A 23,548-nucleotide genomic window follows, 5' to 3' on the forward strand; every position below is an offset into this window, starting at 1 on the left:
CTTTGTTAGGATAGTATTGCAATTATGGAACTGCATATAATTGAGAATTTTAAGGTTACAAGATAGTAGTGCAATCATGAAACTGCATATAATTAGGAACTTTTAAGATTACGCATATTAGCAGAAATGTTCCAAGTTGGTAGTTTCATGGCTTCAACTTGGTTATCTGCTTGCTATGCTTGAGTTTTTGGTAAATTTAGTTTGTGCAAACTGGATAGAAACCTCTTGATCCAATCTATATAGAAATAATGTAGGTATTGGCTAGCCACAGTGTAATAGAACCAATTTTGCTCAAAATAAGTAATTAGTCCATGATCCTTCAGGTGATTACCATGATTCATTGGCATAAAGGTTGACCTTGTTATTGTTTGTAAGGTTCCAAGTCGGTAATTCTTCCTTTTCTATCTTTCTGTCTAATATTCGTCAAACTTGTTGATTCCGGTTTTAGAAACATCAACTTACTAGTCTTGTAGGCATTCATATCATATTGTTCATTTCATTATCTCCGCAAGTCTCACCATGCTTACCTAAGGCTGAAGCACGCTTTCAGATCTCCACGAAAGGAGTGGCTGATGTTTCAGGGATGCAAGGATACGAGGACAACTGGCACATACAGTCTTATATTTCATCTTTTATTCAGGAGTGACTGATTTTTAAGATAAAACATTTGTTCTCATATACCTCACCAATCAGGCTGAGTGTTTTCCTCCATAATGCAGTATAAACCATTGTTAAAAATACCATAAACCATTGCCACATCATAAACGATGCAATTGTTTTTTGGGCAACTTTTTTTTTTAAGTAGAGATTTTTAATTTTATCCTGCATCCATCCGGCAACATTCGGCATGCATGCATCAAGTTTAAGCTCTCTACTCACCCACGTCAAATGGTATTCTTATTTCCCCTTTTCATAATTCTAGGTCCAACTAAATGAGTTTGATCGGGGCCACCTAAGATGGTCAGCTCCATACTCCCTACACGTGATGAAAAGCCATTAGGAGCCAGAATGGATTGCTCAGACTAACAAACAGCCATGTAGTACCCAATTAGTATTTGCCTTTGTGCTTTGGAACAGATGGGTTTGTTCGGGACCCAACGTTCCAAACTTGACCTGGATTCGGCTGCAAACTCTACCTTGACTATTGACGCTTAGTTGAACGTAGATTCATGCGTATATGATGAGTTCTGATCGTTTTGTATCTCTCTTGTAGTCCTTCCTGCCCTGGGAGGCGTAGCTTGGATTTAGAAGCCATCCAGGCTTCTTTCTTATGCTGCTGCGGTTTAAATTTATTTCTGCTAGAGAGCAAATCAAATTCGTCAAACTTTTTTATCACCAAAGGGTTCAATACACACTTTGGCTAGCTTTTCCGGTTCAACTGCGAATTTTTGAGGAAACAAGACCTAGACTTTTCTTTGTGCACATACTCTTTACTCCTCATGTTCTTAGTCATGGTCTTCATTGGCCATTCTTATGGCATTGAGAGCATCGTCTGCACTCCCCCAAGAAAATTATATGGGACGACCTCCTTCACTCGCCATTGGATCAACCATTTTCCTCTCTTATTTCATTATAAATTTCTCTCCTTGGCATCTTATCAGCTTCCCTTGACTCCCATACCAGTCTGTCACCATTAGAACAGAAGTTTTTCTCAACGCTAATAGTACCCATGGTGCCAGAGGGGCCTCAGATTTTTAGAAAATAAAACATTTACATGTAAATTTTCAAAATTTTAGTTTAACTTACATAAAAGAACATTTCAAAAATTATATTTTGGCCCTTGTTAAAATATTGAAATTATAGTTTGTCCTGCATCAAAAAATTCCTAAATCTGCCCCTGCATTGTGCATCTCTTTCAATAAGCCTCCAACTTCTACCACGGTTGTCTCGAGACTAAGAATTCTATTCTCTTCATTTTCCACATTTATCAAGTTACAAAGGAGGCCCCACCCCCAGTTTTCATTCCAAGATCTGCGCAATTCACCATCCGCAATCTGCCACTAAAGGGGAAATCTGGATCTAACGTGAACATTTTAGACATAAAGGCTAAGAAGGACAAACGGTAAATGACATGCTTAAAATATTAGAACCAAGTAGTAAGCCTTCCACCCTCCAAGGGAACAAGTACCATTAACCAAAAAAGAGAGTCAGATATTAATATGAAGATGTGCCCAAGAAACAGCGTTCATAAGATATTCAAACGGAGAATTTTTATTCTCTACGCTTTCTTATTTTGTATTGTGATGGGAATACAAATGATCGGTGTACCCTGTGACTGGAGATAAGTGATTTACAGATCTTTGATACCCTAATTCCTAATGACCTAGTCTCGTTTTCTTCTAACAGCAATCTGTTTTAGACTTCAGCAATTGGTATCTTGGCCTATTTGAGGAATACTTTATTTGACATATTTCTTTTATCTACACGTAAGAAAACACTCGCGAAGAGAAGCTGAGGTACATTTCGTTAAATTACAGAAAAATGCACAACCACCACTAGTGGTTTCAAGGATCAAAAGAGCTCTTTATGGAACTTGAAACGTGTGGAAGTGTTCTGGCTCATCTCATTTGACAGCCTGTTCAGTTCTTTGGCCAACATGGGAACCCCACAGTAGAATACACCTGCGTAGGAAAAATGAAACTCATGTAAGATTCAAATCTGAAAAAGTTGGGGACGATTGATAAGAGATACACATCCTATATGCACAAGTGCAAGGGATTTAGCCCGCGTTTCGGCATAAGGGGTCTGCAGTGTTCCCTGATCCCGATAACATGCTGCAAATTTTGTTTGAAAATAATGGTTTTCATAAGACACTACATTAAGGCTTGAGCTCAATGCTTAAAACTCACTTGAAAAGGTAAAATTTTGTGTGGAAACCATGGTTCCCCCTTCGACATTCATGCAGAGACGAAAACTATGATGTACCTCCTAATTAATAATCTCTTTTAGACAAAACTTAATAGGTTCTATTTTTTCTCCATTAGACTGGTCACGTACGCAAGCCGATTCAGTGCTTGTGACTACATTAGGAAAAGAGATCCGGTTGCACTACTTTTTCTGTCCGACACGTTACTTCTTTTCGGGCAGGTCCTTAACAAAGTTACTACTAGATATCATATCATGGCCTTCGACGGCACCCTTCACTAAAATACTGGATCCAGGCGAGAGAGCCAGTTGACGATGCTGATGATTAGCGCTGCGATGCAGGTTCGGAAAAATGTTAGCTGCATCGTATCCCCCTGCAACTGGGAAAGGTAACTATGAGAGGATGAAACTTTTCTTATGTAGCTTACCTATGGTCGCACCAGGATGCTTGGAAGCGATTCTGGTAAAAACTTTTCTCCAATCTGGTCTTGCAAAGTGGGTCCGAACCTGTCAGAGTAACCAAAGGCATGTTAGCAACTGCCAATTTGGCTTCATTTAAGAAATTTGAAAAAAGCTCTTCATTTTGTTTCGTCAAAAATAAGCAATATATATTCTATACACGGAAGCAAAGCCCAGCCCACAATGTTGAAACAGACTGCCAGAGTGGGGGCCAACCAAGCATGCAAAGTATGTTCCGAGCCTTGGACTTCACAGACTATGTTAATTTCAATGTGAATCCTCGATATACTAATAAGTTTTTTTTTTTTCGTGTTTAATAAATATTAATATTGGAGAAACTACTCTTGAACAGCAAGACCTAACCGCTGGCTGGTCAATTTCGATTCGAAGAAGAGCTGGTTGAACGAACTACACGACCCATCCTGATTCCTGAAGCGTTCCGTCCGGCTCTATTTCTAACCCTGCTAAGCCGAAAACCTATGTGGGGTGTACATTGGTTCTGATAAAATGGATCATCTGAATGGATTCGCATATTCAGCGGAGATCAGTGTTCAATTGGGACACTGACCGACTGACGTGCATATGTGACTCAGGTAACTGCAACCAATAGGTTGCATAAAAGAGTTTGGCTGAAGAATGTGAATAGGTTGCATAAAAGAGTTTGGCTGAAGAATGTGAATAGGTTGCATAAAAGAGTTTGGCTGAAGAATGTGATCTAAAGATCGATTCATATGAGGTGAACTGTAATAATTCATACGTCGTTCGTGCCTAAAATGGGGAGGACAGCGGCTGAAGATAAGGTACAGGGGGACCTCGTAGGTCACGAAAGGAAAAAGTTATTCCATGAAGGTCGTACGCAGTGGGAAGTAGATAAAAGGAATACGTTCTCTCAACTTCGCTTTTACCGCAACGGGGTAGGCCGATTAGCGTTCGATTGTGATCAATTCATTATCAGAAGGGGAAAACAGAAAGAAAAAATGGTGGAGAACGACGATGCTTACCCCTGTGCCAGAAAGAATGTCAACTCCATGTTTGGCATGATTCAGAGCTTGCACCATCGTGAGTAATGTCGATCTTGCGTCTCCTTCTTCATATACACTAGTGAGATAGTTGTGCATTTCTATGACTCCCTGCAACCACATAGCCGAACAGTGGCAACATAAGAACCAGGAAAAAATTCTTTTGAGCCAAGAAGATTTTTCGAGTTCAAATGTCATGAGCAAATAATGCCGCATCCTTTTTCCTATTTTGCCAAAACAGAAGAGTTAGCTAGTGATTAGGGGACTACAAAATGTCAGATAACAGTTTGCTCTTCGTCTCAATCACATTAGGAGCACAAATTTTTTATCTTGCTCGAGAGGCAGAAAGAATGGGAGTATAGCAAAATCTGGAAATTTGGTAACATAATTAAGGAGATAAATTTTTTCTGTGCGAATATACAAATAGTTCAAAATTATAACGCCAGATTGGAAACTAAAGAGCGAAAGGGGCTTACTTTCGGATCCATCTCTGCAACTTCATTCATAACTTCTTTGAACCATTCAAAGGACCCTGCTTCCCGAGTGACCCAATAGAAGTGAGCGTTGGTTGTTCTATGAGTCTTCTTCTTTGAGCTTCCCCCCGATTTGAAGCTGCTTGAACTATCATCTGACTTGCTTGTTTCTGTATAAGAATCCTGCAGCAGAAATCATACTGAGTAACACATATGTTGCAGAGAGGTCATTCTAGGAATGATGGCTCAAGCGCACTCTTGCGACACTTTCTTTTCGTTTTTGGAAGAGAAAGCTTTTAGCAGATTCAACTACTTCAGAAAGAAAATTATCCTCCTAGTATCATCTATCACAATTTTACTGTTTCGGTTATACTTCTTCGGTATGAACTCGAAGAGCTTAATAATAAATTAAGAGCAAGACCATCGAAGGCCTTTAATATACTTTACCATCAGATCGTCTGCATGCCGGATGCTATTGAGTAGATCTCTGAGAATGCTAATGAAGGGGGTTGCCCCGATTCCGAGTCCAACCAGGAGTAAGACGTCGTAGTTCTCGTAGTCCTGAGCTGGAGCACCATATGGGCCATCGATCAGCAACTTTGGCATGCTGTTTGCAACATTTCACATGCAAAGTTAGCTTGGTAAATATGGCTGAAGTACCCACAAGATATACTTCAAATCTTTTATGAAATTCATGGTGGCATCGTACAAAAATCAGTATACGACTACTGAAATTAATCGAATAAAAAACATCGTCCCAATTGGGCAGTGAGGTATTCCACTATTTGGGTGAGTGTTTGACTAGGGATCTCTCTCCTTCTATGAAATACCTACTGCCGTATCAGCCACTGTGATGCACCTTTCCTTCTTGGGGTGATGAGCTCTAGCATATAACATGTAGCAGGAAGAGATTTTGTTCAAAATTTTTGAAATCTCTCAGCAAGCATTTGTCTATATAAAGATTAAAGAGAAACAGTGAAAATTTACCATGCTTGATCCATTTCTCCAAATTTGTTGAACTTGGCTCTTCCAATTATTGAAAAATCATCAAATGGCTCAGTAAATACCCTCTTCAGTTCCTCAGTCCAATCTCCAACAGTGCGGATATGGATACTCAGATAATCATCCCCAGGTGCAGATGTAATAGAGAACGGATGCCTGTTCGATTCCAGCAAAAACAAGAAAAAAAATAAAGAACTCAGGACTAAAGAACTGCAAGTTCAAACATAGAGGTCCTCCATTCTACAACTAAAATTGACAGAAAGGAAAAGTCTCTTTGCCAAATTATTAAAACAAAACAAAGGTTGCAAATAGGAAACCAAGTTTCTCTTCATGACATTGACATTTGACACTTCTGATGAATGTCAGTTATATTCGATTCCCAGACGCTTTCTGGAAAGTTGGTTCCTGTGAATTTTACGTCAAACTGTACAGATGTTCTTATTACCTGTTCAACGTCCCGTTTAACCAAATTTATAGATGTAATACCCAACGTTGATTTAATAAAGGCCCACCTTTAAATCAAAATCTCGACATGCATGCTTGCAGCACAAGTTCTTTAACGTTTTAAAATAGGACAGTTGTCAAATTTTGGTGCCTTTGGGGAATAAAACATCCTAACAGGGGAGAAACAGAACCCAAGACTTGACTCTGATCAAATCATTCATGTCCATATATATATGTAGTTAACTTTAGTTTAACCAACTTTAAAAAAATTGAAATTCAAAGAACACTTTAGATAAGCTTTTACTGGATCCCAACAACAGTCTGTATTTATTTGAAAAAAGTAATTTATTTTAAAGGTTACATTTATGTCAAATAAGGCTGTTCTTATAATTTCGATCATTAGCGCAGTATGGGGCTAAAAATCTGAGGATTTTGTTTCAAAAGCACACACCACTCGAAGGGTGAAACAGCAGGACACTGGAGGAACACATATTGGCCGCTCCTGTAGCGAAATCCTGGAGGCTTGGACATGACCAGACTTAGAACGCTCCCTGGGTGTACTGAAACCTGGAAGAACGATATAAGAAGGAGATTAGAAGAGATCATTAGAAGATTCGTGTTTTATAATAGTGAAACTAATGGCTTTTGTACGGCTCTGTACACACTAGCTCCGCAATGGGTTACGGGTTCAACAATCAAGAATGCCACTCTCTAACATATTCTGACAAGCGTCTACAGACTAGCTTGCCAACTTGAAGAAAAGAGATAAAAGAAAACGATCCCCCGCCGGATCTTAAATGAGGAGACATACACAAACAATTATCAAAAATCACAAATTTCATTTGTCATCGTCATTCCGAAAGCAATGGAGTTCAAATTCATGAGAGAGAGACAGAGAGAGAGAGAGGGTCACCTTCCATATCTTGACTGAGTAGGATTTAGACCTTAGGGCTCTGAGGGTTCGTTCTCCCAGATACAGCAACAGTGGAACGGCAAGATACATCCATGTCTGCAATTTCAGATAAACATCTGGGTCAAATATCCTTCCATGTAGCATAACAAGCGAAAAGCAATGGAGCTTCTAGAAGTCCCCACCTACGAGTGGCTCTGTATCTGGGGCTTCATAGATGGTTAATTTATGTCAAAAGGTTAGTTTGTCCGGTGATATCCAGGAGTTTCGGTTTGAATTCCCCACACTAGCCCTCTAAAATTCTTTATTATGTGCCTTTAGTAGCTTGCTTATTTATATATATTAGTGCATCTAAAAACAAAATAACTTTCAAATTAGTGTTACTCCAGACAAAATTCCTGGCTCCGCCATTACTGCAAAGCGAACCTCAGCACTTTCAATGTGCTGGGGATTAACTCACGTTATAAGATGACAACATGATCACTGCTCTACTTTTTCCCCAATAATGCACCAGTTATAAAAGTATGTTTACTTACCGTCTTCTGGTACCACTTGTGGACAAAGTACATGAAGTAGCCGTGCAGGAGGAGGAGGATGTAGACGATGGCGAGCAGGTGGTGGGAGTACCAGAAGGCATTGAAACCAGTGAGGCGGCTGAACGGGCGAGGGAGCTGGAGGATGCTTCGCCTGAAGTGGTGGCTGGCAAGCACGAAGGCCACGGCCATGAGGAGGATCATGGCCAAACCTGTGATGCCTTCCAGACCCTTGAGAAGGTCCGGGTACGTGGGCTGATGATTGTTGAAGTCGTGGGAGATGAGGGAGAACTGCTGAGGAGATGCGCCTATAAGGCGGGGGAAGTCGCAGAACAAGTGGTTGCCCACGTGTAGGATGGTGCCGATCACAACGCCGAATGCTATTACCTGGAGAATGAAGCACAGAGAGCGTAGCATCCGTCAAAGAAAACGTTGGTGAAAATCTCTCTCCTCCTCCCCTCCCTCTCTGATTACTGGAAAATTATCTGAAGGGTGAGAGAAGAACTTTTTCGTTATGTTTGTCAATAAAATATCAGCCTAAACGAAAAGCACAAAAGCGGATGAGATGTTTCCAAATTAAATGATTCTTCAGAATATGATCTCAAACTTTTTGGATGTTCAGTTGGCTTTTGAGAATCTCATAATGTTCCCCGCTGATAGTTGTCAATGAGACTAGGATCGATTTTGATTGGGATAATCCAAGAAAATTAGAAAAAAATTGTACTTTCTTTAGATTCAGGAATCAAGTTGTCTTATAAAAGCCTGTCTAACAGGAAACATGCATTAGATTTGGTGTCTTTCAGCCTTACGTGTTTGGGACAAAAGCATGACTTATGCAACACTAAATCGCAAAAAATTGAAGCTCGTTTATTACCTTAAAAGTTGTTTATGTTCGACTTGTTGGATTACACTAAAATAGAGTAGGAACTTAGTTTTGGCATGGAAATGAAGCTTAACTAGTTTATTTTGATTCTGTGCTCCTATCATAACCTAAACGAACTAATAATGAATTATTATGACAGCACATCCAGAGATCTAGGCCAAATGACTCTGTCGAACTAACCAATGCAAGGGAAAGGGCTTAAGGTCTTCACAACTAGTTCAGTATAGCAAATTAAACAACCATGGATATTGCCGATAAATTAATTATAGCTCAAATGGCATGGTTCTAAAAAAGAATCAACGCTTGATATCACATTAACACCCGATGATAAGTATTCAGATTGTTTATTATGCTAACTCCTAGAGCGTGTCTCCATGAAACAGTGGATATTAATGAACACAACTGAAGGTTTAGGATGAGTAACAAACAGTTGCACCCATGTCTCCTTCAAGGCATTTGAAAAAAAATGCTCCTGGGAAATCTTGTGGGATAACTATTAAAATGAAGAGATTCGAACCCTGGGAATTCCAATAAAGAGCAAAATACATTTCCAAATATACTGCATCAGTGGTAAAGTTTGCGGATAAGCTAACCTAATAAAACAAAAGGGAATTACATTTACGAGCCTAATTTTTTCTTATAATCCTAAGAAAAGGGCCATCATTCATATTTTTAAATAAAGCTTCTTTCTCATGAACACTGCCAACTAAGCGTTTGAAGTAAAATTCTGCTAAATTGTAAAACCAAAGTTGGCTACAAGTTTATCTGTTCAATTGTCTGTCAATAAATCACATTCTTATTGTTTTAACTAATGTTTTCTTTATTTCTCGGGTTACAAAAGTGACTTGAAGCCCTTAATATTTGATCATTTTGATGAAAAATGTTGGCCTTATTAAATAATTGTAAAGGGTGGTCTTTTTAAGTTATAGGCTTGGAAGGCACCGAGTAGATCGGGAAAAAAAAAATTATAAAAGTACTTTATAAAAGAAAGTACTTGGTATCTAATTAAAACCGCGTAGGATGTCTTGCAGCTGAAGGAATTGAGAATTATGCTAGTTTCTATATTGCAAACGTGGGAACGCACCAACTTGGCTTTCCTTTTAAAAGGAAAGGTTGGTGGGAAATCCAATTCCATATAATTGCAGAATCATCTCTATCTACCTACTCTAGAAATACTAATTTTCACAAACAAATCAGTGTGGGCTATACTAGCTACTGAAAATTCCCTTGATTGCAAACGCCTTTCGGATCATGCGGAATGTTACGGAGGATCCGATTTGAATCACAAGGCTAGTATCAAGAAAATGGTGGGGTATATTCGATCAAGCCAAGTTTTACTAGAACCAACTTCTGATGAACCCATTGCAATCAATCCAATTCCCTGGATGTGCATTGGGGCCTATCGTATTAGTTGAAGGACCTCACAAACATCAAATCGATGTTCTTTCCTGGATTTTCAGCATGCTTTTTAATGTTGAGTAGCTCTATGTCGAGTATAGAGTAGTCTTAAGTTCGTTTATCAAAATTCCTACTTCCTACCAACTAGCATTAGCTAGACCTAAGTATGAAAGCTTGGTGGACAACCTCCTTAGCTCGTCTAAGTTCGTGAAATTCATACAAATTTGTCAGACTACTTTAACTAAGCTGTGTGAGACCATTGCCTGTACAAGCTAATAATATATGGATGAACAGTTGCAGCATACCTTGTGAAAATTGATATTGTCATCGAAGGGCACCAAGAGACGAGCAGGGGTTGACCGGAGCCAGGTGAGGGTGTTCCTGCAGACTGGCAACAGGATGAGGGCCATGTTGAACTTGAGCGTCTCGGCTGCGCCCTTGGCCGTGGTCAAACAGTATCCCATGATTTTAAATGCTGACTTATGCCTGTACTGGTTGAACTTGAAGTAAAAAAGGCCTGCCATTATGGCAAGCCACAGTGAGATCACCCATGCCCTCTGCCAATTTTCCTGCAAGAAGCACCAAAACCTGCAACTCATCCTTCTGGCTAGAGTCCTGGGCTTAAGCCCTTTGTTCGGGGTCCAGCCTTGGCTTGTGCAACTAAGTGCATGGCTGTAGTTCATGTAGGAATCCCTTTGCAAGAGCAACGTTTCCAGTTGCCAAAGCTGAAATTAAAACAAATAAAGGAGTGATTATCTCAGTTGGGAACCGTACCAACTATTCCATAGGTCAATTATCTGGGTTGCATCTGAAGACATATTTTCTCTCAATATTTTAAACTAGAACTTCGGCTTTTCTCAAAAAATTTTCTCATATTAAGACACTCTAGCAAATGATCAGCTTCTTTTATAAAATATGCAAAATGAATCACGGTTACAAATTGGGGCCATGCCCATTTTTTTCTTAGCCGGAAACATGAATTTGAACAAGTTGGCTAATTTTTGTGTCAATGGGAATTCATCTTTCGCAGTTTACCATGACCATGGAAGGACGTCCCCGGAACACGGAAGCAATAACTTTTGTGGCTCAACTTGCAAACTGACCGCTGATTGATGTTGAGGTCTACTTTCAAACGTGAAATGGACATACACAGATATGCTGAAATATATGAAATTTGTTGCGTGCTAAAAAGCATGATAAGTTGCTTTGTAACTTGCGCGGAGCATATGGTGTCTAGGGCGGACACAGGGGCGCCCCTTGGATTTTCAGAAAAATTAAAATTTATACTACTTTTTCTTGCAGTCTCCATTAAATGACACAAAATGTCAAAATGTAATCAGACCTCCTAAATTTTGTAAAGAATATTAGTAGGCCCCGGTAAATTTTGTAAAGATGTTTAAGTGCATCCAGTTAAAGTTGTTAAACCTATGTGGCCATGCCACTGATCCAACATACAAAGATACCACTACTTCATAGAGGTTGAAATTATTTATGCAAAATAAGATACAAAATACGAGCCAAAATGGAGTATTCACTATTCCTGTCTCATAGAGCGAGGGCAATCAACGAAATTGTTTTTCATGTTACTCAAGTGGACAAAGAAGGGCAACTTTAGCAATTGATTGAGAGCGGAAAAAGTGGTTTGATGTGGTCAAAAAGGTATGTTGCCCAACCTGGCGTCAGATTCGAACAGCATGTAACGCGAACAAAACAACAATTATTGAAACTTCATAAAGCAGTTCAAGTGGATATGGCTTCAACCAAGTTGGTTGGAGTAATTACCCAGCACGAGATCAGCATGCATGGCTAGGGAAACTGGACTAGCAAGAAGCCAACAAAAAGATGAAACGAAGCAGCAAGCATACCAATTCGCTGAAGGTGAGGTTGCAGCCACGTGGATTGGTCTGAGCCTAGCGAACCCACATGTTCAAGTTAAGATGAGGTCACACTGGCCTACCACCAAAATACTAATCTCGAGCTCGTTTTGATCTGGCTAGAAAAGTAGGGATGAATCAACCGGGTCTAGAAAGGCTCGATTTTACCGGGTCCAAGAGGTCTGGACAGGTCTAATTGCGATTACTGAAAACAATAATAAACTTGACTCTACAACGGCTGCATCAGGAATCCTGCGCATATTTTACGAATTCCTCCGGCAAGTTTCGCAAACATTTCTTTTATTTTCCAACCATAGACCCTTACTGTGTTGTCCAATTCCCGCCACTGTGGAAGAATGTTAGGCCTTCCATCTTGGTTGTGGTTGTGTTGAAGAGGAGGTAATTCTATATTTGACAAATGTGCCCCTGCCAAGCATTTGGTGCACCTAACCTAGAGTGTTTAATGTTATGCTGGATTTGGTATATGACAAGAAAATATGCTCAAGAAGTTTTCAGAGGTAATAACAATAATAAGTGGTTGTCATTATTATTATGACTATTATTGTTGTTGTTGTGCAATAGCTATAGGACCTGACCTCGATGTAGCCCAAGTTCTCTGGGTCCAGTTCTTCCATGATGAGGGTGGCGTATTCATCTGCTTGTCCCTTGAGCCCCGAGAGTTTGTTCGCCGACGCGCTCAACATGATCAACTGCATTCGTGAGCCAACAGAAAAGTTTATTCACATATGCTTAGTAACAATATATACAGCAGACAATTTCATGCTAAACAATGATGAATTAATTACGAGGAAAGTGTATATGTAGTAGGTGGGCGTTCGGCAAGCAGGGAAACCAAGACTGGTAACGAAATGTCTTCCTTCCTTTGAGAAGACATTGCAATGAAAACCTCTCTCGGCTTGCGAGAAGATGACCGAACATGTGATGCGTCATCGTCGAAGTAAATAGATCCACTTGGTTCACAGGGTCGAAGAAAAATATAAGGCGATTAGCCAGCAGAGGACAACTGGAAAACACATGATGGACACAGAGTTCGGAGCAAAATTCTGGTCAGGATTACAAGTTATGGACGCATAGTTGACTCAAGGTCACCAATGGTTTATGTTCTGTAATTTTGGTATTATTTTCTTGAGCACCATGAAGGGCCGATGTTACAGCTGTACGACTTAGCAGTGCTCCTGAACGAGTTAATATCTGGCTTTCTCTTTCCAACTATTTCGAAAAATCTTCAGTAACGTGGACTTCTTCCTAAAGTTTCTCCAAATATCGTGCTTCACCTCTTTCTTCCATTTTGACGAGTAGTCTTCGTAAATTTCAAATCTATACAGCTCCGCATTGAATGGTGTATATTTTAGAAATGAGTGAAACAAAGATGTAGTACCTTTGTAATGAACAACTAAGTTCAAATTCATGGTCGGTACACCAAGTTTGTTACACCGGAAGATGGAGGAGTATTAAAGCAAGAGTATTTCGCATAGAAATCGTAGTTGAACCTTCTCTCTTTCATGATAAATACGTGTGAAGAAGAAATTTTTTTTTTTTCTTAGTACAGAAATCGTTTAGAAGCCAAACTAAAAGTTCGATAATCGCTTTACTTGTCGATTCATCTCTAGGAGACGCCAAATATGGGAACCTGCCGTCCGGTGCTTCATCTGCTTCAAGCATTCAGCCTGTTTGTGTTTTAAATTAGCCCGTTAACTTAAAAGGCCCACTAGCTTGGCATGTTCGTCCCACGACAACCGTGCCAGAACATGAAAGGTACGATCCCCTCCACTAGCAGCACCAAAGTTGCGTTTCAAACCAATATTGATGTTCAAGCACCGGCCCCTTCCCCAAAAGACACACACACATATTTTATAAATTCTCATATTATATATATATATATATATATATATATATATATAGATAGATATATGTAGAATATGAGAATTTATAGAATCTAGAAATTCACGCATGTAAATCTTTTTAAATTTCTCCTTCTCTGAAAATACTGAGATTTGTAGAACTGTTTACTTATGGCTGACCAGCTTGGATCTAATTCATCTAATCCTTCTAATTATCTAATAAAAGAAAAAGATATGTACCTCCTGAACTTCGTCTCTCGTTATTCGTCCATCAGAATTGGAATCCACCCTAAACAAGAAAGTTTTAAATGTTATAACGTTAAATATTTTGTAAAAAGGTAGATCGCGGCAAACGAAGTAGCAGCGAGTACTCGCCACGCATCAAAAGAAGAAGGCAAGGGCGGGGATGAGGGGAATTTACATGTCAAAGAAGATCTGTAACCGAGCGTCGAAGCTCTCATCCGTAATCTGCAACCAGAAATCATAAAGCTCGTCCTTGTTGATCTTCTGGATCTTTTGGCGCCTTCTCCTGGCCAATGCGTCGAAGATGCAGAGTGCGAACTCCTTCGAATCCTCCATCCCTGCTATGAAACCGTCGATCTTGAGTTTGTTTTTGAAAACAAGCATTTGAATCTCACGATTGGAGTCCTAATTTCCGCGCTATGATTGAATTCGTTTCCCTGCAAAATCATAAATACTATGCCTCCAAATGGAGAAAAGTTGAATGCTCTGAACTTTGAAAGGACCGGGTAATCCATAGAGCTTGATATCCAGGTTTAGGACTTCCAACATTTTCAGAAGAACTCGTGTAAAAATTTTGAAGTGAAAAATGAACTGCCTTTCGACAACAGAAAAGGCCTTTTGCTTGGACCTGCTTAATTTCTGGAATTTGATTTCCAGCTAATTAACGGACAGGTTGGAATTAGTTACTGCCGATTGTCGGAAGTCTTTCGCTGAATTGCGTCGCACAATGAAGCAATTACAGTCCAGTAATTACTAATTCCGGACAAATTCCCAGTCGGCGCGGTCCAAGTGAACACCGGAACTCTCTCTCTCTCTCTCTCACACACACACAAATTAAGCCGGTGGAAGAAGAGAGAAAACTAACCGATGCATTCGGCGAAATCCTCCCGAGAGAGCAAACCGTCCTCGGCTAAAGTCTGGAACCTCGACTCGACACATCTCCACGAATTATCTACTTCTCCGGCCACCGACGACGTCGTGTTGCTGATGAAACGGAGCCCGTTGAGCGCGTGCCTCGCGCTAGGTCGGTTCCGCTCTAGCTCAGCACGGAGCCGCCGCTCATACCGAGCAGCGAGCATTGACTCCTCGCCACCGCCACGCGATGCAGCCGAAAATCTCGACGACGGCGACCGTGCCGACTTTGCATACCGCCGGATCTCCGCCATCAGGTCGGCAGAGAGCCGCCAGAAGCGGGAGGTGCCCCTGCTTACAAGTGAGTTCGAGGACCCTGTCCGTTCGAGCCGTCCGCCTGCACCGCCGCCGTCTTCCGACACTGAACCGACGCTGCGGACGAAAATTCCGCGGCCATCGGCGTCGGCCTCAGCGTCCGCATCGATCTCGAGCGTCACTTCCACGAGGTCCTCGCGGCGGGAGCGTATGCCGGCAGTGTTCAGATCGTTCAGGAACACCGTTAGCATCCCCGCATTGGCACCGGAGGTCCCCGTCCGGATCTCGGCGTGGCTCCGGAAGAAGCTCGGCGTCCTTGAGTTGCTTCCGGACGCCGGGGACTGCATTTTTCGGCCAATGCTCCTCTTTCCTTAAGTTCCTGCGGACCCTATCTCGTCTTCGTCGTCGTCGGAGACTCGGAGTTGCTCATCCCCTGAAGGCAACTCTTTTATCGTCGCCTGCCACGGATTCGGCGCTTCTCCCTCCTTTTTCTCTCCCTCTTGAGTGAAGTCGCATCAGTAGTTGTTGAGATTTGTTGATGCAACTAGAAGGAGGAAGAAGATGAAGCAAAAAAAGTGCCGAGTAAAGAAAAATGTATGGAATTTCAAATAGTAAGGTAGTGTCTTAGTGATGCGTTATTTCGGCTCCCCGGAATCCGAACCGCGTCTTTTATTTATGCCGCTAAACCCAGCGTCAAGTGACCGGACGTTATTTTCCTGATAAATTCCAGTTATACCGCAAATATCAGCCGCACAAATATTTTTACGTAGAGCGGTCACTCCTTGTTCATTACAGCGGTGCTGCTCTTTCCTGGAAAAATAAAGTTTCATTTTTGCCCTCAAGGTCACAGGATGCCGTGGGCAACAGGGTTGGCAATTATTCTATTCGAACGCAGGACCAGTCGCTCACGAGCCAGAGGCCCAACCATTTTTTCTCTCTTACAAAGCGTAGGCAAAATCGAACGTTTAAGCATGGCTTGAACGTCTTCTCATTTTCAAGATATATGGCACCTAAGACCATAGAGTGCCCAATAAAAAAAATAATAAAGTCCTATGCGCTTAAGAAAATTATCTGCCGTTAAGATAAATCGAGTGATTCACGCAAATTATATGAAGAGAGAAGCTAATCAGAAACGAACATGCCAAGCTTGCTAGACAAAATTGAATAATTCAAAATACAACATGGTCATAAGATTATCTCTCCCTTGCTTGAAGAACATAACCAATTTGCCCCCGGACAGGTAAACCTTAGGTAAGTCTCGGTTATTATGCTATGCAAAGAAATTACCATGAAAAAAGTTTGGGTGCGAGGTTACAACTTGCTTTAAGCCAATGGGCAAGTCCCTTACTATGCATTCGCATTGAGATTTGAACCAACGACTGACCGCCTATCAGCTGCTACCCGTACCAGTTTTACCACACCTCTGGGGGCAATAGGCAGTCACCATCTCAACCCCGACTCTACCGTTTATCGAAAAACTAAACTTGGATTGTCGAAATAGAAATGATCTGATCTATGATTTTGAGATAGAAAAAACTAAAATCAACTGTTTATGATTTTGGAAAATTAAGATGATTAGAAATAGTTGACAAGATTGTTAATCGATAATGAAAGCCAAAAATTACATGGGGATCACATCCAAGTCCAGGAGAAAAGGCTAATTAATAATAGATGACGAGCTAGATCCTGATTTGATTTGAAATATAGAATGTATCAATATCGGCAGTCGGTGAAATTTGATATGGTCCAACAACCCGATACAATCCATAAAGAGAAATGGTGGTTCAAGAAAGATCTTGTAGCGACTGGCTTAGACATTTAAGAGATAACCCTATATATATGAGGATCCGAAAATCTGAAATCTGACCATATATAGATCCGGATCATCTTTGGGGATAAGATCCAGATTTGAGACATTACCGGATCCTGAACCCACTAGTATATATCCGGATCTTTCTCTCCTGCAGAGAATTTTCAATCAGATGAAATAATTTTTAATTACGTAAAATAAAATAAGGTGTGGTTTAATATATTTTATGAGATAAAAAATTGAAATATAGGTAACGTCAAACATGCTGGGGGGGGTTGGTCGAGATGCACGCCGGCCAGTTGCGAACGGAAGAACCGGTTTTAATCGTGATAAGAGCTGTCGTAATTGTCCCCTCGGGTAGGTCAAGTCTCGTTGACCAAGGGGCAGGTGGACCTGGATCTACTCTACTCTTCGGTTTGGACCAAGTTCACGAGATTCGAAGAGGTGTTTTTAGCTGTTGATCTTACATGAACCGATCGGAGGCTCTGCATTTATGAAAAAATAAGGCATGATTTTGGCACATATGGAGATGTTTTAATAGAAATATACTATTATTATCTAGGATTCAAATCGATCCACCATTGTCGTCCAAGCACATATGATTCAATTCCTTATTATGAGTCATTTCACATTGATGGCTTCTTCGTTCGTCCAATACATCATTAATAACCACCCTATTGTCAAGGCGACCATCTTTGTTGCTGGCCGACTAGATGAACGCTTTCGCTAACTTAAGAGAGAGTCGGGCTGATCGAAGGCATTGGGAAAACCTTCGACGCCGTGCGGGCTGAACAAAGCTTGAAAAAGTCGGCCGGTGGCTTGTCATTATTTTTGTAGAATATTGTTGGTAGGTTTGTATTACCTCATCATTTACTTGAATTCAGAAAATAGGAAGGAAAAAAAATAAAAATAAAGCAGCATTTTGCCACCAACCCTTCTTTTCCATTATAAAAGTGCGCCTCGTGCTTCTATTTCTTTAAAGGAAATTTTCATTCGAGGGACAAAGTTTTCGAACAATGCTAAATATGGGACTCGTATTTCTGGTATTTCTGACATGGGCTTCAGTTTTACTGACAACTCCGTCAAATTGGTATCTACTATTTTCGTTGCCCTTTTTGGCATTAATTCAGGAAATCCATGGTTCAAATAAGAAAATTCAAGGATATAGTATCCTTATATTTGTTAGGTTTGTTGCAAAGCTTGGCTCTTGTACCTTTCGTTTCGAAAAAAAAAAAAAAAATCCTTTCAAATGTCTCTCTGACTTTGATTTGCCGATTCCAGTTAATCCCATAATAGTGGTTGGGCTATTTATTTGGGTGTCATATAAAATAATAAATGAACCTCATATTCTGTATTCTATGGTGACATATATATATACATTTATATATATATATATATAATTTTGACAATTAGGGGGGAAAAGGTTCTACCTATCATTGATAATAATTGGCATTGCTTGAGGACGCTTGTTAAGGTAGACAAAATCATTTATGACGACTTTATAATAAATTGTTTCAGTCATAATCATTATAATATCATGGCATGTTCATAGAGTTAGGTATGTGAATTCCATCACCATTTGCCTAATTCCTTTTAAAATAATTAAGATCTGGTATTTCATTCTCTCCCTCTCGATTGATCGATCGATCGAGAGAGAGAGTTGTTAGTTGTTTCCTTTGATATGGTAAGATCTACAATAACAAGATATGCCTGCAAGTTCACGGCTGAAACTGAGGATCTTAAAACTATTGAAACTCAAAGGTCATTGACTCTTCTTTACTTAATTTGGTGAACGGAACGGCACTTTGTTACTACTAATTCTTCATCACCAATCGAGTCTTGCAGGAGTCTCAGGCCGTGATTATTGCTGTCTAACAAATAAAAATTTGTATCTTTCAAATTCACATGGTAAAAATCAGGCAGGACTGCACTCATAGTCAAGACTTTCATTTGGATGATGCCAAAAACAATGCACGTCAAACCCATTTATTGCTGGATCGTATCGACTATTTAATTGTACAAACTATGTCAACCAACTATTAACCATTAAATGCAAAAACATGCACAATTGAGATGTCTTCAACAAAAAAAAAAAAAAAAAGGAATCATTCTTTCTTTTGTAACTTGTAAGGTATTTTCTTCTTTGCGAAAATGAATTTTTCCTTATGCTAGAAACGCTCTAAAAGATTGGCGTTCTAAGGATTGCTTGTTTCTGTACATGTGTCTGAGCTAGTATAACACAATAAGCTTTTGAATCCGTTACAAAAGCTTGTTTGCACTTGGGTTTGATTTGATCTTTTTTTTGGGGAGGGAGCATCCCTTCCAAGGGACAAGTTGGTGGTGGAATTCTTGGGCCAACAACCCTCAACTGCCCTTCATGCTGTACGCGACGAACTATTTCAAAGCTGGCCGGAATATTATGTGGTGAAGTGTCCTTAGAAAATGTAACATCATAGATCTACAGGCAGTGGGACCTCAGCTTTAGAACGGGCCCAAATCTGCACAGTAGCATGCAAACCATCCGGTTGTTGAGCAAACAGATCCGTCTGCACCACAAAAAATCTAGAAGGTTAAGGTCTCATTCCTCACGGAATGTGTGTGTGTTCTGTGGAAGGCAAGTCTGCGCAGGAATTGGTAGTACATGTCGAGTAGAGTTCACAGGAGTCCCTTGTTGCCCCTCCCGAGACCATGTTGTTCTTCCCGTTTTTGGGAGGCCGAGAATAATACATTCCGTTCTACCATGCGCAATATGGAAAATCAAAGTTCTCTGAGTAGGTGTTTGATAAGAAAAACAATACTATTTCAAAAACTCCATGTTTTTGCTTGAAGAAATATAAGGTTATTATGTTTAACATTTACTTGCAGGGTTTATAAACAACATCTATAAGACCATCATGTTTCTTTCAAGGGAGAATGTAGTATTCTTAAAGCACATGTTACATGATCATATATTCTAAGAGCTCAATGTTCTTCTTACCAAACACCCTCCAAGTTATACATGTGGACCAACAATTATATATAAGAGGTATAATTCTCCTTTAAGGAAGAAATCTCACCTCTATATTTATGGTTGGTGAGACATCTTGTGGGCAAAGGGCGGGCACTTAATTGGCCACAAACATGCAGCTTAAGAGTTGGCAAGCTATGACGTGTCCCAAAAAAGGCTCCAATGTTTACTCTTTGTCACATATAAACAAAATCATAAACAACAAAGAAAAATGAAGGTGGTTGCTGTTAGGGTTTGGTGACTTGATAAAGAAACAGTCAACAACGCGTAAAGGAAGTTAATTAACATGAAGAAGCCAGAAAGTTTGCGGAGCCTTGCTCCATGGGTAGTACATGAGCATCTTACTTCCTCAAGAGTCAGCTAGAGAAGTACTTCGGCCAAATCAGATTGATATATGCTGTACATCGGCGTACTGGCCAAACTCCAGCAAGGAAAGGCAAAACTAAATAAAGAGGAAAACGAAGCATCGATGTCTATGTCTAAATTTAGTCAAACGCATCGAAGACCATAGATTTAGGGTGACATCCTAACTACCTCAATGTTGAGTGCTTCCAGAAGTCTACTTTTATTCAATCTTATATGATACCTTCACAGTGACAACAGAAGGAGCTTCTCTGGGGTTCTTCAGGGGATAGGGTGGCCGGAACTCAGAAACCATCTTGGCCAGGTTTAAGACCCCACACATTCTTTCTTTATTAGGTGTTAGGTTTCAGGGATATGTGAGCAGGAAATGAGGTAAGGTACGACCAACCTTCTAGATGCTTATTGGCAAGTATGTTCTGTTAGCATTTGTTGGGACAAATCATGAAAGGTAGATCAATATCAAGCGTCACTGTTTGACTGAGATCGTCGAAGAACTTGATCCCTAGTTTCTAGGGGAAATGTCTGGTCCATTCTTGTCCCAGCCAGGCAGGCAAATACTGCTGCCTAGATTTTGGGTTTGTCTGCACGACGAACTAGATATAAGGCCAAGTTTTCTTTGGGGCAGCAGAATCGAGATCACTTATCGTTTGGATATTTATGAACAGACGTACAAGAAGCAGCAGAGTTAGAAATTTTCTAGCTGAGAGAAAATTTTGGAGCTTCAAGGGGCACCAGTATGACATAATAAAATGGCTATGACTATGAGGCTTCAAATATATAAATAAGCAATTTCTACGGGTCAGTGTGGGCAATTGCACACACACAAGCCCAAACCTGCCTCTGTTACTGCCTACAACTAAATATGAAATCAAGCACATCCGAACAAAAACAAATTTGCCTCTGCTACTTCATAATTCAAGTTTTAAATATCTAGATTTAACAAAACAAATGTGAAGTTCATGTCCAAAAACGGAGGCCCTAATTGGTTTGCTGTAGTTGCTTATATATGGGAAAAGGTTTACAAAGATAGAAGATGAATAAACTGAAATGAGAAAGACTAGAGTACCAGATTTCTGCAATCTGAGTCTTCTCAAAATAGTCATTGTACTGCACTTGGTTTTCGTTTCTTGGTATTACTAACTGGTAGCAGTACCTTTTGCTACACGAACGTACGCAGGACAAATGCAGATAAGCGAAGCTTACTATTCTCTTGCAAGCAAGTTGCTCTCTCTCTCTCTCTCTCTCAACATGGTCACATCAAAGGAGACTCAGTAGCAGTTGGAACACGCAGGGGGGAAGGCTTGTTTGGCAGTTAAAGTTGAAAAGCTCATGCCAATCAAATTTACCACTAATTATCACCCTAACTGCATGCACAAGCAACAATGACACAGCACTGACTACAACGCAACGCCCCTTACCACAACTGTCTCATCTGACTCCTTCACAGACGAATCATAGGGTTGTGCACCAAACAAACACGTCAAGCATTATATATATATATATATAGAGAGAGAGAGAGAGAGAAAGAGAGAGAGACACACACACACACACACAAATGACCAACTCCAACCATTACAAAAACAATATTTCGATCAATTGGTGCGAGAATTGTGGCAAAGAAGAAGGCGACGTCTGCGGTGCCAATAAGAAAAGGTGGACTTCTTAAATGGGTGGCAAGCTAGAGCGCATATCGTTCAACAAGCTTTATGATGATGGGTACGAACGGGGAGGTGGAAACGGCAAGGCCACCAACCTTCTTCCTCTTCAATTCAACCGACACTCGTGCACGTCAATCGGCCGGCAGGGGTTGATATGAATCTCTCTTGCATTGATGATGAGGGTCGAAGTAACCCGGCCGGAATAAGCTCAGTCCAGGGCTTTTTGTGCCTACAGCCAAATTTGGATGTTTGCACGCCCTTTGGAGATGAACGTCGGGGCCTTCATTGAGATGAAGTTTCGTTAGATGTAAGCTCAGCTACAATGGTGGAGCGACAGTGCCTGCAGACATCAGCCCACAGAATTTGCTTTATTTACTAACAGAACTTCATTCATTTTTATTTTTTATATTTGCCTGCCCACATTAGCCCATAGATTTTGGTTAATTTGTTCGACAATAAATCCCAAATTAAACGGAATCATGTCTCCACGCAAGCGTAAGATCACATACCCACCACAATTTTGTCGCAAAGTTCTTTTCGGTTTTCACCTTTCATCCGTTTTTCAAATTTAAAATAGAAGCTCAATGTTTACGTTTTCACAGATATACACTTTGATTCTTTTTTGTGAACCTGCTCACATTTTCCGCTCAGTAATTCACAAAAAGCCGCATTTGTATAGTCAATTCAGAGCTGTCACTAACCGAATATTTTGGGGCGTAAATCGGTCTGCGTGTGAAAGCCACATAGAAGGGCAATACCAGAACCATTTGCGGGTGAAAACATGACCTCACTACCAGAAGGCCGGAAGAAGGCTGATAGCAAACGCAAATCCATATGCAGCACGGAAGATATTCAGATAATATATACCATGTGAACATATTTAAAAAGAAGGAAAGGCCTATAAATGATTCCATGCTCAAAAATTTCAACTGATACAAGCGAAGGTGAGCAATTTAACAGGAGCAATAGAACAGGAGGCTAGAGCTTTATGGACCGGAGTTTATCACATACTTTACACTCGAATAAATCATCAACAACGGTTGAACATCAGTATTCTATGTAGTTAGATGCATCTCCATCAACACCACAGCTCCTGGTAGCCCGCAGTGGTAAATGAACCCGGTCTAAATCAGGCCGTGTTGTTATATTATTGAGTCTTCACATAATCTACTGCATCTTACTGAGAGTCTCCAAGGTGCCAACCTTTAATGTGGTTTAGCCACATATCCATCGATAGCAAAGTTTCTGGTTACCGCTGGTAATGCTAGTCGAATTGCATCTAGTTCAGGTTTTGCTATGATTTGACAACCAAGCCTAGATCTGTCCAGACCACATTGCACTTTCAGAAAATGATTGGTCATACAAGTGTGTGTGAGAGAGAGAGAGGGAGAGAGAGAGATAAACGGAGCTAACGTCTCAGTAAGCCCAAATGCCAGGTCCAACATGTCATTTCCTCATCAACAGGTTCATCTAATTTGTTGTAGAACTCCATATCTTGAAATAAAATAACAGATTCACCATCTCTGACGAAAGAAAAATTTGGTCAACAAATGAGACAAGATTGATGGGGCACCATTA

General features: G+C 40.4%; 1 protein-coding gene across 2 annotated transcripts; it reads right to left on the reverse strand.

The window, feature by feature from the left end:
• Positions 1-2,385: 2,385 nt before the first annotated feature.
• LOC116264961 (respiratory burst oxidase homolog protein E-like) lies at positions 2,386-15,754 on the reverse strand. 2 transcript variants are annotated; one of them, XM_031645445.2, is made up of 14 exons: positions 14,831-15,754; positions 14,144-14,303; positions 13,963-14,011; positions 12,457-12,570; positions 10,292-10,711; positions 7,709-8,092; positions 7,176-7,271; positions 6,714-6,829; positions 5,804-5,974; positions 5,264-5,423; positions 4,820-4,999; positions 4,326-4,454; positions 3,294-3,372; positions 2,386-2,621 (listed from the first exon to the last, which is right to left on the reverse strand). In XM_031645445.2, exons 1-14 carry the CDS (start codon positions 15,477-15,479, stop codon positions 2,512-2,514), a joined length of 2,817 nt encoding a protein of 938 aa, XP_031501305.1. In that variant the 5' UTR covers positions 15,480-15,754; the 3' UTR covers positions 2,386-2,511. The 2 variants fall into 2 exon arrangements, with proteins under 2 accessions (XP_031501305.1, XP_031501304.1); XM_031645444.2 differs by having other exon boundaries at positions 14,144-14,306.
• Between the last annotated feature and the right edge of the window lie 7,794 nt (positions 15,755-23,548).

This window comes from Nymphaea colorata, chromosome 11, assembly GCF_008831285.2.
Source record: "Nymphaea colorata isolate Beijing-Zhang1983 chromosome 11, ASM883128v2, whole genome shotgun sequence".
NCBI lineage: Eukaryota > Viridiplantae > Streptophyta > Magnoliopsida > Nymphaeales > Nymphaeaceae > Nymphaea > Nymphaea colorata.